The sequence below is a fragment of the Erigeron canadensis genome, chromosome 5 (genome assembly GCF_010389155.1).
Source record: "Erigeron canadensis isolate Cc75 chromosome 5, C_canadensis_v1, whole genome shotgun sequence".
NCBI classification, from domain to species: domain Eukaryota; kingdom Viridiplantae; phylum Streptophyta; class Magnoliopsida; order Asterales; family Asteraceae; genus Erigeron; species Erigeron canadensis.
In genome coordinates, this window is record NC_057765.1 from 27745520 (window position 1) to 27760856 (window position 15337).

Consider the following 15337-nt stretch of genomic DNA (forward strand, 5'->3'; position numbering starts at 1 on the left):
TTCATATTTCCATCAAATGACGAAATTTACATCGATGCATCCATGTAATAACGCCAATTTGCGATCTTACAAAACAAAAAACTATATTAACAAAATATTGATTTAAACAAGAATTATTCAAAAGAAAGGAATATAACGGAAAGGTTTTTAGGATGGAAAATAAGACAATCAAGGAGAGAAGAAAATATTGGAAGTATCCAGAAGTGGTCCCGATAGTCATGAAGAGAAACGAACTTAAATGATATAGTTTCTATCTAGATAGATATATGTATGCCCGAAAACTTCAATATTTCCACCAAACCTGCATGACTAATTAATAAAGGCTTTCAGAAAAGCCATTAAAACGACATATTATGATATCTGATGCCACCCTTTTTGGTTTTTAATATAAACTTCTATTTCTAATTTAAGCCAGACATGAAGATTTGAGGACCAATTTTTGTACAATGTGTTTATGGTCAACTATGAATTAAAATAAACATAAAACAAAAAAAAAGTATAATCACACTTACACGTTTATGCAAGGTAGGTACCATTTTATTCAAAGGCCAGGCTTTATTGGTAACTTGTCTTAATTAATTACCAAGTAATACATTGTCATAACTTGTACTTACTCACTTCCACTTTAGTTATATCTCAACACGAAAGAACGCAAATTAGAACATGCGTTTTCAATGAAACTTTTGGGTAATGGGTAATTTTTTTTTATCGATCTTACATTTTTGACAAATGTGATTGGAAAAAGCATATATAATTGATGCAGGTCCAAGTCCAACCATTGACGATCAGACCCTTTTGTTTTTAGAAAATCAAGACAAAAAGAGGCTACCACAAAAATTGGCATAACTTTTGCTAGAAGGCTCCGTTTTGGGCGTATGACCAGTCAAAACGACCGCAGAAACGAGACGCATCAAACTGCAAACAGCCAAAGGCGGTTTGGTCGACCTTCGAGCCCCAAAATGGCCTTTTTCTATGAGTTTTGGACCATTTTGTATGTTTTTTCGGTTTTTTTGGACTTTCTTTTGGTTATAACTTTCGGCCCGCTTGTATTTTAGGGCCCATTCGAATTTTGCAGCTTTATTTATATGTATCTGGACATGGGGAAATGATCAGTTTATGATAAATCAAAAATTCATTTTTTCCCTATTCACAATGTGTGTTTAGTGTGAGAATTCAGATTATCGGTATTCAATCTGAATCAACGATAATTTGAAAAATTATTTTCCGGGTATTCTTTGAATCAACGGAATCAATTAGTTATCTTAAATTTCCGTCCGTGTCAATTGGTATCACAGCCGAATTCCTGGTCGATATGGCTCCCAGGAGAACAAGAAATGTTAATGATGTCCATGAGCAAGATTTAGAACAACGTATTATGGGAAGGATGGAGGAACGGTTGGATCGATTTGCTGGTGATCTAATGGAACGGATAAATGTTATAATGAATCAGCCTAGGCGTCGCAATCGTGATCGTCCAGAAGAAGAAGAAGAAAATCCGTTCGGTGGTGGTAGTGACCGTTCATCTTCTGATGATGAACCAGAGCCAAATCAACGGGGTAATAACAACCGTTGGGAGTCTGGAATAAGAACCAGTATTCCTGAGTTTGGTGGTGACACTCTGAACCCAGAAAATTTCATTGATTGGCTTGCTGTTGTTGAAGAAGTTTTCGAATTTAAGGGGGTTCCAGATGACAAGAAAGTCTCGTTGATCACTACTAGGCTTTGTGGTAGGGCATCTGCTTGGTGGCAACAAATGAAACTTACAAGGGAGAGGGTTGGAAAGTCAAAAGTTAGAACCTGGGAGAAGATGAAGAAGTGTATGAGGGCCAATTTTATTCCTCATAATTATCGACGTTTAATGTACCAGCGGTTACAGAATCTGAAACAGGGTTCCAAATCTGTTGAAGATTACACCACTGAATTCTATCAATTAATTGCAAGAAATGATATTCAAGAGACTGAAGAACAACTTGTGTCTCGATATATTGGCGGGTTGAGGGTCCAGATTATGGACTTTGTTAACATGTTTGATCCTGTAACTCTTTCTGAAGCACATCAACGTGCTCTAGTATATGAGAAACAAAACCGACGGGTTGGTGGTTCATCTTTTGGCGTATCAGAAGGTAGTTCAGGTTCGGGTCCCTCGTCATCTCGTTTTGTCCCTAATCAAGCAAAACAAAGTGGTGGCAATACTGCACCAGTTTCAAAAGGGGCTAGTACTAGTGGCTTAAAGTGTTTTAATTGCGGTGATTCTGGCCATCGCCAGTCAGAATGTAGGAATCCCAAGAAAAAGAATTTGTATGTTGAACCAGATGATTGGGAAGATGATGGTGATGAGGCTGATGAAAACTACGAAGAAGCCCCAGTGTTTGATGATGGCGATGAGTATGAAGAAGTAGAGGTTGCTGGAGATGTAGGAGTGAGTTTGGTGGTTAGGAGATCATGCTATACGCCAAAGGCTAATGAGGATGACTGGCTTATACATAACATCTTTCATTCAACATGTACCGTGTTGGGAAAAGTTTGATCTTTTGTTGTTGTTCCAGGAAGTTGTGATAACTTGGTTTCCGATGAGGCTGTCAAGAAGTTGTCCTTGAAAACAGAAAATCACCCTAAGCCTTACAAGCTTCAGTGGCTTAAGAAAGGAGGCGAGGTAACAGTATCTAAACGTTCTCTTGTTTCTTTTTCTATTGGTAAACAATATAAGGATGATGTTTGGTGTGATGTAGTTCCCATGGATGCATGTCATTTGTTGTTAGGTAGGCCTTGGGAATATGATCGTAATGTAGAACATAATGGGCAAAAAAATACTTATAGTTTTCTGTTTGATAATGTAAAGATCACTTTGTTGCCTAGCAAGCTTAAGGTTGTAGCCAATAAACCCACTGGCACCCTGTTAACTCTCTCTCAATTTGAGCACGAAAGAACGCAAATTAGAACATGCGTTTTCAATGAAACTTTTGGGTAATGGGTAATTTTTTTTATCGATCTTACATTTTTGACAAATGTGATTGGAAAAAGCATATATAATTGATGCAGACCCAAGCCCAACCATTGACGACCAGACCCTTTTGTTTTTAGAAAATCAAGACAAAAAGAGGCCACCACAAAAATGGGCATAACTTTTGCTAGAAGGCTCCGTTTTGGGCGTGTGACCAGTCAAAACGACCGCAGAAACGAGACGCATCAAACTGCAAACAGCCAAAGGCGGTTTGGTCGACCTTCGAGCCCCAAAATGGCCTTTTTCTATGAGTTTTGGACCATTTTGTATGTTTTTTCGGTTCTTTTGGACTTTCTTTTGGTTATAACTTTCGGCCACTTGTATTTTAGGGCCCATTCGAATTTTGCAGCTTTATTTATATGTATCTGGACATGGGGAAATGATCAGTTTATGATAAATCAAAAATTCATTTTTTCCCTATTCACAATGTGTGTTTAGTGTGAGAATCCAGATTATCGGTATTCAATCTGAATCAACGATAATTTGAAGAATTGTTTTCCGGGTATTCTTTGAATCAACGGAATCAATTAGTTATCTTAAATTTCCGTCTGCGTCAATAATAATATTAAATAGTTAAATATATACTATATAAATAATATTTTTGCTTTAGAAAACATAAGAGCGCGTTTGGTTGCAGAAAACACCCCATGTTTTCCATTTTTGTTTTCCAAGAAAACATGAAAAACAGAAAACACGCTCTAATCATAGTTTTCTAAAAATATTTTTTAAAAAAACAAAAACAATGTTTTTCACTTTTATATAGAAAACTTGAAAACATCTTCTTTTTTTTTTTTTCATTTTTCATTTCCCCTTCTCCCTCCCCTCACATCTCTAACATGTTTTATATTTTTCAATTTAGAACGTGTTTTCAAATTTTTATTTGTTTTCTAGAAAACAAAAACCCTTTCTATTTTCAAAAAAAATTGAAATGAAAATTTTAAAAACATTTTCTACAACCAAACGGACCCTAAATGTTTTGGTTTTTAAATATCATTGTATTCCATAAAAAAATTTGGATGAAAATATTTACAAAAGTATATTCATCTCCATGCAAATGTATGTAGCCCAACTTGTTGATACACTCGTGTTTTTATTCACAGATTGTGGGTTCGACTGCCTATCTCTTCAATCATATGAGTAGCAGTGGAATTACCAAGGCCTTATCCCTATATGGTTTTTGTGCACTGAACCTTGGTCCTAGAACGGGGAGGATGAGGGGTTTATGGTTGTATGTGGGTGATTCCCTTGCAGTAAGGTGTGAGAACCTTTTGTACGCCAACTATGTGTTGTATGTGTGTTGAGAGTATAGAGAATGATCTCCATTGTGTATATTGTGTCCCTATTTATAGGGTGAAGATGTCGTGTCCTCCAAGTAGGGTTTTCCCCTATTGGAGTAGATTTGTTGCCTGCTTTTGAGGAGATTCGTAGCTATCTAGCTTGTTAAGAGATAAGTGCAGATCTTCATATTGGGAGAATGTATATCCTTTCCATAATAGTCGGACCCAGGGTAGTCTGCGTAGGCTTCATAGTGAGGCTGCGTGTAGGCTCCGTAGTGAGGCTGGGCGGGTAACACCAACATATGGTAAAATGATTTTTGATATTGCTACTCGAATGACAGTAAAAAAAAATTAATTTCATCTATACTTCTATACTCCTTATTAAAAATTATCAACTCCTGTTGAAAGTTTACATGATTTGAGACATGCAATTTTACCCTTTTACCCCTCTTTATTTCTTCCCTTATTCCCTACATTTATTCTCCATATTGTTTTCTTTCTGCCGCAAAAATACACACCTCCACCGCTGTCCTCAAAATCCAACCATCACCTCCACCTTCCTTCAACACCACCACCGCCGTGGAACGTCTCCATGAGACCAAATCACCAGTGAAAATAGGGACATCTGTATTCTACTGCAGTTTTGTTTAGACGCCCTGTCAATGGCATTCGCTGCAGCGCGCGGGTACCATGCTCGTCTTTATTTACATATCTAGCACGGTCCTTGACATCCTTATCCAATTTAGGGGCTTCCACTTTAATTTACTTTTTATTTTTAAAAAATTTATCGAAATATGTTAAATGTTATAATTAGCGTACATACTTTTTATATTACAAGTACACCCCTTAATTTATACTGTAAGAGTGTGTGATTGTTTTATACGCCCTAACTATAGTCCTTAAATATTTAGCAAAGCTAAAATTTATTTACATACATATTAATAAACATAAAACTAAAACTAATAAATATAAAAAAAATTATGTTGGATTGTTAGAAATTAAGTCATTACCTTCGTATGCCATCAACGAGGTTGGCCATTAGTGTTTTCTTTGTTTTAATTGCTCATTTCCATATTCTTATAGTGCCTCTAAGATTTTGACAAGTTTCGGCCATGACTCAGATATTTTTATTTTTTTTAAAACGACATATGTTAGATATTAATCGTGATTTGAACCTAGGTAGTGACATTCAAGGTGGGGCATTATGTTGGAAGTTGGAACTTTCGTACTCTGTAGAACAAAAGTGATAACACGTATGTGTTAGTATATGATCACGTAAAATGAACGTATGTCCAGAATTGATTTAAGCCTACGGGGTCACACGTCTCGACACGAAAGTAACTATAATTAATTAATATAATTAATGTAATTTATTAATTAATTAGATCACGAAAAACTAACGGTCATCCGTTAAAATGTTAATAGTTAACGGTACTTAACTGATGAACATAACGGAAGAGATAATTGTAATTAAGAGAACAATTAGGAAACCCTCTAGAATGTTCTCTAGAGGGGACGGCTACAAGGAGAAGGGAAAGGGTTTTCCAAAACCCTAAACTTGGTCATCAAATTAACCTAATCCTATAAATAGAGGCCTAACATAATTGTTTTTTGACACACAAATCTAAAGGTTTCTCAAAACCCTAAATCTCTCTCCCTCTCTCTCTTTTTCGGTCCTAGTGGCCGAAAATCCTCAACCCTCTTTTAGGGTTCTTGGTGATTCAATCAAAGCAAGGAAAAGGAGAAGTCAATCATTGTCGGTTCGTGATCAAGTACTAGCATACATACATCCTTGTGTCGTGTGTGCAAACGTAGAGGGATTTACTTTAAGTCCTCATAAAAGTTTCTTACTTTTCATCTTCAACTAAAGGTACATGCTTTCTTTCTTGGTTAATTAATTAACTACATAGATCTATCTTCCGCTGCGTGCTTTGTGATTTAATTTGATAATTGTTATATATCCCAACAGTATGTTCACACGCTCAAGAGATATATACCCAAACCAAGAAGAATCAAGATTCGATCACAGGTTAGCCAACTTCCCGTCCGCCAATTCCTTCAAAGAAACATAAGCTTCTGTTCACACAAGATTAAAATCACAACAAACCTTAAACTCAACATATTAAATAAGATGATTATGGGTTCAAAACGGATATGAGTTTAATGGGTTGCCAATGATGACTAGTCCAACTAGTCCGAGGCATCTCGGGTTTTACCCAAAGTCTTGAGTTCGATCCTTAAGGATGACAAGTCTTGGGATTTTTTCCTCCGAATACTTGTAACGACCCATGGTCAATATTTCGTTGTCTAGGGCACGTGCAAGGCTTCAAAGTTTAATAGGTTAACATAGTGTATTCAACTATATAATGTAAGCAAAGTTGTTATTTTTTAAGCTCTCGACACTTTATAAGGACATTTTTATCACTTTCAAGTTTCAACGGTGACTTTAGCCACTGTTATCATCACTCGTAGTACAAGAAGTGTTAATAACTTTTTTTTAGAAGTTTGGAGGTAGTAACTTTTTTTTTTTTTTTTTGTAAAGTAGAAAATACCTTGAGATGAAAAATTCAATACTCTCGAACCCGAGACCATGAGAAAATCTCACCTCCAAGGCCCACATAATGAAATTAGAAGATACTTATGGTCAATGTTAATAACTTGATAATTATTTCCACGTGTTAAGTCGGTTTATCAATGACGAGTAATATTTGAGATAAAATAAGGTTCTAATAGTATTATTTGGTCATGTGACTTTTAATAATTATGAGTATCTTATACAATTGATAAAGAGTTTAAGTATAAATTTGTGTCTTGTTCTATATTTAACTAGTGCCTAGACCCGCGCAATGCGCTTACAACTTTAAATTATTCCTTAATTTTAAGGAAAAAAAACTATTAGATACTGCAAGTTAATATCTAGGATTAATATCTAGGTCTCCTCTATCAATCTCCGATAGCTAATTATTTGAGATTGGTATACTGTTGCTATTAATGTCATGGACTTTTTTTGTAGCGTGTACCCATGATACGATATACGATATATATCAATAAAAGAATGGAAATATAAATGGAAAATATCAAGTATCCTTTCCATTATCAAAATGGTAGCCATGATTTAGTTTCTTGCACACCAATAATTAGAGATGGCCAAATCGAAACCGGTTTCAGTCAACGCAATGAAAAATTGGTTTTGACTAAACCAGAACCGGTTTGGAACCAGTTTTGGTCAAGTTTTGACCAGTTTTTTTTGTCCAAGAACTGAAACCAAACCGAATTGAAACCAGTAAGAAACCGATTTTTGGGAACGAAAGTGAAACCAATTCCAAACCGATCGGCTCTTCATAAACTGAAATCGGTTCTATGTTTTTTTTTTTTGATCGGTTCTTGAGAAACCAGTTTTTTTGCCAAATAATAATATCCAAAGCCCATCATATGAGACAACCTCATCTTCAACCTACGTGTAGAGCCAAAAGATTCTTATCCCATACGACATACAGGCAACTAATAAAACAACTTTTAACATTGAATCGTAACAAAATCCTTCAAAAAAAAATAAAACCATTCTGTAAACTTCTTCAATACTTTCACATTTTTACTCCTGTAAATTGCATACTTTGTAAACAACTTCTACATAAAATAGAAATCACTCTTGTATCTTCATCTCGAGACATAGCCTATGTAGCATTTTGTAAATTTACTTCTAATTCAACATGTAATTTTTCATGCCTACTAACCATTTTCACTTACCATTTTATCTTTTCACAAATAATGCTTCGTTAGCATTAAAAAAAACAAAAAAAGTAAAAACAAAAATAATATATCAAAGAGAGGAAAATCGTTTACATCTAAAGAAAAATCGAACATCAAGAGAATATCCTAAATTTAGAAGACAAGGTTGTACATGTTGGAGTCAGGAACACAGGAATTGGGAAATGGAGACGAGCTTAAAAGTGTTGGAGAGTCGAGCATGTGATTATCATCAAACACCACACCCTTTGTTATCTCTTTTGCACGGTCTTCATGATCAGGATTATAAGCCGAATAAGAATCAATTTCTTCTTTACATTTCATCTTTAGAACCTTCATTTGAGTCCACAATCACTAATACTTACACTACAATGACTACATCAAGCAGAAGTCCTTTGATACGCAGAACTGTCACCGGCTGCACAAACTGATGCCTGGTTTCAAAATAAAAATACAATAACCACTTGCATTGTGAAAGAAACATACACATTAAACAAATTTAAGCCAACTTGATGTTATGGCAAGCGTATGTACGTAATGAATATGCTATAATTCAATTCTTTTGATTAGTTGATCACCAGTCATTTGACCTATTCCCTCTTATAGTTGAGCTCTTTCATTCAGCCCGTTTGGTTAACCTATTCATAAGTATATGGGTCAAAAACATCACCCCTAAAAATATAAGTGACATTGATGTAACTAATTTATACCCATTACCTACATCGTTATTGGCCATTTTACTATATGTTTTAAGTCGTTTTTGTATGCATTTGGCGCGTTTATGGTGTTTGTTAGTGTTTACAGACTCTAAACATGATGCGCGTTCATTTGGTACATTTTCGGATGATTATTGGCCCGGAAGTGCGTTATGACGATGAGAGTTGATTTGAGTGGAAGAGACGACAGAGTTTGGCAAGTAATCGAGACCCAAAGAGCTTGGCTCTGTACAAGTTGGTGACTGCGCCGCAGTGGAGGTTGCCATGCCCACTGAGCCGCAGTCCTGATCCACGGAAATTAATGGACAAACCCCATTGCGCCGCAGTGGGAATGGCTAGGAGTTGACTGCGCCGCAGTCTGGTTAAGAAGAAAGGGGGCCGTGGAAACTGGCTGAGCCGCAGTGGTGGATACACGAGCCACTGCGCCGCAGTCCCCCTGAAGTCAAAGTCAACAACACCTCACTGCGCCGTAGTGAGGGAAGGCTCAACCCCACTGCGCCGCAGTGGGTGCACGGGAGAACCAGACTTGCCTTGTTTTTGCATCTGATTTTGGAGGAGTATATATAGCAAACCCTAGGTCGAAAATTAGGCATCAGAAATCTTTCTAGGAGCTGTTCTACAAGGGTTCTTCTTCCTCCAATCAAGATTATTTCTTAGGCGGACTCGTTGAACATTCACGGGCACCCATCTAGATCGTATCTACTTATTGTCTTGCAATTTATTTTCATCAAACGATTGGTACATCATGTTTTTCTTCTATTTTATTTATTATTATGGATTGATCATGAGTGGCCAAACGTTTAATCATCCACCTTGATGAAATAAGACGGATAATGACACTAAAGTTCTGGCCAGCGCAATTAAACGAGAAACACACGTAGTTGGATTTCAGCAGGGTGAAACAACCCCACAAGAACAACTTCCTTAATGAGTTGTACTCCATCCACAAGGAGGTGGTTTGCCCACCCAGGTATCTTGCCCCTACTGCTGCTCAGCATTTCGGCATTCAAGCCGATATTAATGGATGGTTCAGGATAGAAGCCCAAGTCGGTGATAGATTGGTTGTTAGCGACATGTGGCATAATGTATTCAATAACCGGGGGCCTATATACAGGGAGTTGTGTTTGGAGTTCTATTCAACTCTTAAGGTCACAAAAGAGTTGAATAAAGTGAAGGATATTTTTGAGGAGCAATGTGTGACCTTCTACTGTGGAGGTGTAGCTAGGAAATTTCTATAGCCCAGTTTGGCTATTATACTGGTATGTACACTTTGGACCAGTTGAAGAGTAGTGAGTTTAGGAGTCTGTTGAGGTAGGGGTTGTATGTGAAGCAAGCTTTTGATGGTGAGTCCTATCTGTAGTATTGGACTCGTATTACTGGTGGTGAGGCTTGGCCGTCTGGGGTCGGGTAGTGTTTCCAAGATCCGGAGTGTTAGGTTAAGGATGCTCCATCGTATGATTGTCACCTTTTTAGTACAGCGGTCCACTCACTGGGACAAGGCATACCAGACTGATCTTTGGCTGATGAAGTTGTTTGCAGAGGGGGATCCTCCATTGTTGTTTTGGATAGGATGTGGAACCACTCCGACTCGGAGTTGGTATTGGGGCATTTTGTTACGATGATTTATCGGTATATGGGCATTTTTGATACGGATAAGTGCCAGACCGATCTTTCTCCCCCTATTATTCAGGAGACATTGACTGAGGCCGAGTTGGTTAAGGCCAAGATTGTGAAAAAGATGACGCAGACGGAGAACTCTAAACTGCTGGATGACATTGGGTTTATTGCACCGCCTCCCGTTGTGGAGGAAGCTGAGGATGTGGAGATGAGGGATGCTCCACAGGAGCAGCCTAGGAGGTGGGCTCAGGCAAGGATAGACTTACCCCTTTGAGCCCTCAGCTCCAGCAGATCTACGAGGGGCAGCAGGCCAGCCGCCAGGCTTTTGATGACTATCAGCGGCGTATGGATCAGGAGGTGACATGGTTAGGGTCGCAGCAGGCCCATACTAACTACACTCTTGATTATTACCAGCCGATGTGGCAAGCCCAGTATACGGGGACTGAGTTTGTGAGGCCTGACCCGATTCCACCCTTCAGCCCTCCACCTATCCGTGTTTCACCGTATCGACAGGATGGCGGTTCTTACTTCTTCACGCCATCCCAGATATCCCCACAGCCCCATGACTTAGGAGGATCTCCCCGAGGGCCAGTTCAGTTTGGTCGATACACAGGTGGTGATGCTGGGATTTCCTCCTCCATGCCTAGTTTCTTTGCAGATGCCAGCTCTGGATTTGCTGATTTTCCTGGAGGCTCTGGAGGATTTGTCGTTGGTGGTTCTGGACAGGGAGATGATCAGCCGGGAGCCGGTTATGGCAGTTCAGGTTCATGAGGCACACCAGAGCAGGCCACCAGCTGGGTTGATGATCTCTTTGGCCCACCCGGTGCTCCATATGGCTATCATGGGCAGCAGCAGTGATCATGAAGATGACCTCCATCCGGTACCGTGGGATGGGGTCATATGTTGATTGATATTTATTCATTCTGATAGATGGATTACTGTATTCGATACATTGTTTCTTATTTTCTATCTTTATTTGTGTTGGTATCCACCCTACGGGGTTATGAAACATTGTATTTGTTTCTTTTTCTTTTTTCTTTTAGTTGTTGCATGAACAATAGGTATAAGTATTGCTTTGATCTATTTTGGGTTGCTTTGATGAAATTTGAGCAAGTTATTACATTTGATGGCTATAGCGCAACTCAAGTGTGGGGGGAACCCCTTGGATTCTCTTCTCATCTATTCTATGGTATCAGTGTGTTGATTGTGTGATGGTGTGAGTATGCTGGCAGTAAGTTCAGCGCCATATTTGTATTGCTATGTTTGATGCACACACAACTCTCGCACCTTCCGTTTTGGTACAAGTTGTTTATCCCGCCAACCAAAGTGTCCTTCCTATTTCGGAAGTGCCATTTGTGACACGGGGTCGATAACTTGTTTCAAAACATAATGTGTCCTTATTCCGGTATGTGTTTTTATTTTTCTATGTCGCTTACCCCTATTTACTTTTGTTTGACCGAATATGGACATTGAGAGCATTGTCCATCTTAAGTATGGGGGGTGGCAAATAGGTTTAAGCTACCGGGTTTATCATTTTTGTTGTTTTGCCATTGAGATTTTTATCAGTTTTGTTGATGTGTCCCTCTCGTAGGCCTTTGGATTCTATCTAGGGGTATGAGTTTCTATTTTGAACTCTTAACTGTGATGTGCATGTTTAAAACTGGTGATATTAATTTGGCGGAATAACAAAAGTTGATACGAATTTTAAAACTTGAGTTGAACTTGTCCTTGTGGTAAATTGCTTTTGACACTTAATTGATTACTTATTAAGCAATTTTACTACAAAATGTTTCCTTGACAAAAATTTTAATTGGCGAAGTGTGTCCTGAACGGTTATTCGGCTAGTCCTTCGGAATTGATAACATTACTTGCATACTCATATATATCCAAAACACCCAATTGTGAGATTTCATCATTTCATATATAGTGTGTCAGGTGACAGTTTTGGTTTGTTTGCTTCGTAAATACGTCCCTCTCTTAGGCTTTTGGATTTATTCAGAAGTAAGAGTTTTCATTTTGATGCCCTGCACTAAGATGTGCGTGTTTGAGGTATTTCTAAGCCATTTCCGGGTTCTTTTCTTGATAAGAGTATACCAGTGATGTGTTGATTCTAGAACTTGGCCTGGTGATCGTGACGAGTACATTGGATGACGAATTGGCAATTAGGTTTGACCATACTTTTTATTTCCTTCTTTTCATTTTTCTTTTGTATATCCACTTCCCTAGTATACAACCTTATACATATACTTGCCTATATTCACACATATTTCTTTCTTTTATACCTTAGCAATATATACGCATATACATCACTATAACTTACCTTTCATTGTATAAATCACCCTATTCATGTAAACTTTACCTAATTATACCGTTAGTCTAATCTGGGGGGCTTTGATTGTCATTGGTTTGTTTGGATGGTTTGGGAGAGTTTCAGTGGGTTGATTTGTGAAATATTCTTGTCTATGAGAATATGTTAATGGGTTAAGTTATTGAAGATTGTCTTGGATTGTTCAAACAAAGAAAGTGAAGTGTTATAGGCATGTTTATCATTGTAAGAGGGTATCTACTACTAGAGTAAAAATGGTTCAAAAAGAATAAATAGAATTGAAAAACAGAAAAATAAAAAAAATAAAAAGAGAAAGAAAAGAAAGAACTTGGGCTACTAGTAGGTATTTCTCATCTTTTAATGTCTAGAAAGTTGTTGTATCATTAATTTTGGAAGATTTGGTTGATTATAAGTGTTGAAGTTGATACGCCACAATGGTGTCGGGCTTGCTTGGTACTTTGGAGGTGTTCTCGGGATAGCATCTTATGGGCTAGTGGTTTGTTGGCAATCAATGGTATGGGTTGATTAGACTATTTTGTTCATATTCAATATAACTTATACTATAAATTCTTACCTTTCACTTTCAACCGATAAGTTTCCCTTATTCTATTGTACATATTCCTTATACATAGCTCTAGTTTACTACCACCCTTAATGCCTATTTTGACGATGTACTTGATCCTTGCGCCTTAATGGTGGAGTGACGATCCTGGTTCAAGCCTATGGTAAAAGAGTATACATCACGACTGAGCTATGAGTGATTCTTCATATATTCAACCCCGAAAGTAAGTTTGTTGAAGTAGAATTATATTGATAGGATCGTTGGTTTCATTTATGCTTAGTTGATTATCGTGGCTTGCGGATTGTTCAGGTATTGTCAAACATTTCGAGTTTTCATTTAAGATTAAAACTGCTTCACCCGCTCTTTGTCATTTGACATGCTTGGTGTTGCTTCTTTTTGATACTTGTCACTTGTTTGATAGTTTGATTGTCAAGGATTACTTTTTCTTAAATTCCGGATTTGCTTGAGGACAAGCAATGCTCAAGTGTGGGGGGATTTGATGTGACTAATTTATACCCATTACCCACATCGTTATTGGCCATTTTACTATATGTTTTAAGTCGTTTTTGTATGCATTTGGCGTGTTTATGGTGTTTGTTAGTGTTTACAGGCTCTAAACAGGATGCGCGTTCATTTGGTACATTTTCGGATGATTATTGGCCTGGAATTGCGTTATGACGATGAGAGATGATTTGAGTGGAAGAGACGGTAGAGTTTGGCAAGTAATCGAGACCGAAAGAGCTTGGCTCTGTACAAGTTGGTGACTGCGCCGCAGTGGAGGTTGCCATGCCCACTGAGCCGCAGTCCTGATCCACGGAAATTAATGGACAAACCCCACTGCGCCGCAGTGGGAATGGCTAGGAGTTGACTACGCCGCAGTCTGGTTAAGAAGAAAGGGGGCCGTGGAAACTGGTTGCGCCGCAGTGGTGGATACACGAGCCACTGTGCCGCAATCCCCCTGAAGTCAAAGTCAACAACACCTCACTGCGCCGCAGTGAGGGAAGGCTCAACCCCACTGCGCCGCAGTGGGTACACGGGAGAACCAGACTTGCCTTGTTTTTGCATCTGATTTTGGAGGAGTATATATAGCAAACCCTAGGTCGAAAATTAGGCATCAAAAATCTTTCTAGGAGCTGTTCTACAAGGGTTCTTCTTCCTCCAATCAAGATTATTTCTTAGGCGGACTCGTTGAAGATTCACGGGCACCCATATAGATCGTATCTACTTATTGTCTTGCAATTTATTTTCATCAAACGATTGGTACATCATGTTTCTCTTCTATTTTATTTATTATTTTGGATTGATCATGAGTGGCTAAACGTTTAATCATCCACCTTGATGAAACGAGCCGGATAATGTGATTGCAATATTTTTAATTTAAAAGGGTTTATTTAATTATCGTTGTTCTGTGATCTTGATGATGTTAATTCTTTTATTTGATTAATTTTGACATTGGTTGCATATAATTCTTCATTGGTGGTACCAGTTGAATGTGTATGTGATTTTAAAACGATTACTTGTCTATAAGTAATTATCACTAGTTCATGGTATGATAGTGAATATCATTTTAAGAGAAGATTAATTTTGTCAACGTGAATGATATCGGTTGGTGGTACCACGCTATTGTCACATAGGTTTAGTTAATAATTTGATAGTCAACAAAACTAATTGTTAGAAGAATTGCCTTAGTTTTGGTGGTACCAGCTTGGGTAATTTAACTAGCAGTTAGGTGATTCGGTATTTTATTCACGGTTGGTGGTACCACGTGAATATCTTAATCTTGTCACGATTATCCGTAAACTCTAGAGAATTTGTTCTTCATTAAATGCAATCACATTTGAAGTTGAGGGAAGTCAAGGTGGATGACTTTTAATTATATTGTCTGAAGTTTCTTTTCAATTTATGCAATTATTTTGCAAACCAATTTACTTTATTTGTCAAAAGGATTTTCAAAGCAACACCCGTTTTCCAAACCATTTCATGAGCAACTAATCATTTCCAATCCCTGAGAACGAACTCAGACTTGTCTCTTAACTATATTACAAACGATCGGGTCCACTGCCCGTGAATGCGTAGTAGTGAGTTTTTAGG

At 37.9% G+C, this 15337-nt stretch overlaps 1 protein-coding gene across 1 annotated transcript; it reads left to right on the plus strand.

Moving 5' to 3' along the window:
* Positions 1 to 1312: 1312 nt before the first annotated feature.
* Positions 1313 to 2968, plus strand: LOC122601481. Its single transcript, XM_043774237.1, has 2 exons — positions 1313 to 2423; positions 2547 to 2968. Exons 1-2 carry the CDS (start codon positions 1313 to 1315, stop codon positions 2966 to 2968), a joined length of 1533 nt encoding a protein of 510 aa, XP_043630172.1.
* The last annotated feature ends 12369 nt before the right edge of the window (positions 2969 to 15337 follow it).

Excerpts from the sequence above, each read along its gene's own strand:
- LOC122601481 (XM_043774237.1), top strand. The coding sequence starts at position 1,313 with ATGGCTCCCAGGAGAACAAGAAATGTTAATGATGTCCATGAGCAAGAT. Across the intron at positions 2,424-2,546 it reads TGCTGGAGATGTAGGAGTGA|GAAGTTGTGATAACTTGGTT; the intron begins GTTTGGTGGTTA and ends TTGTTGTTCCAG.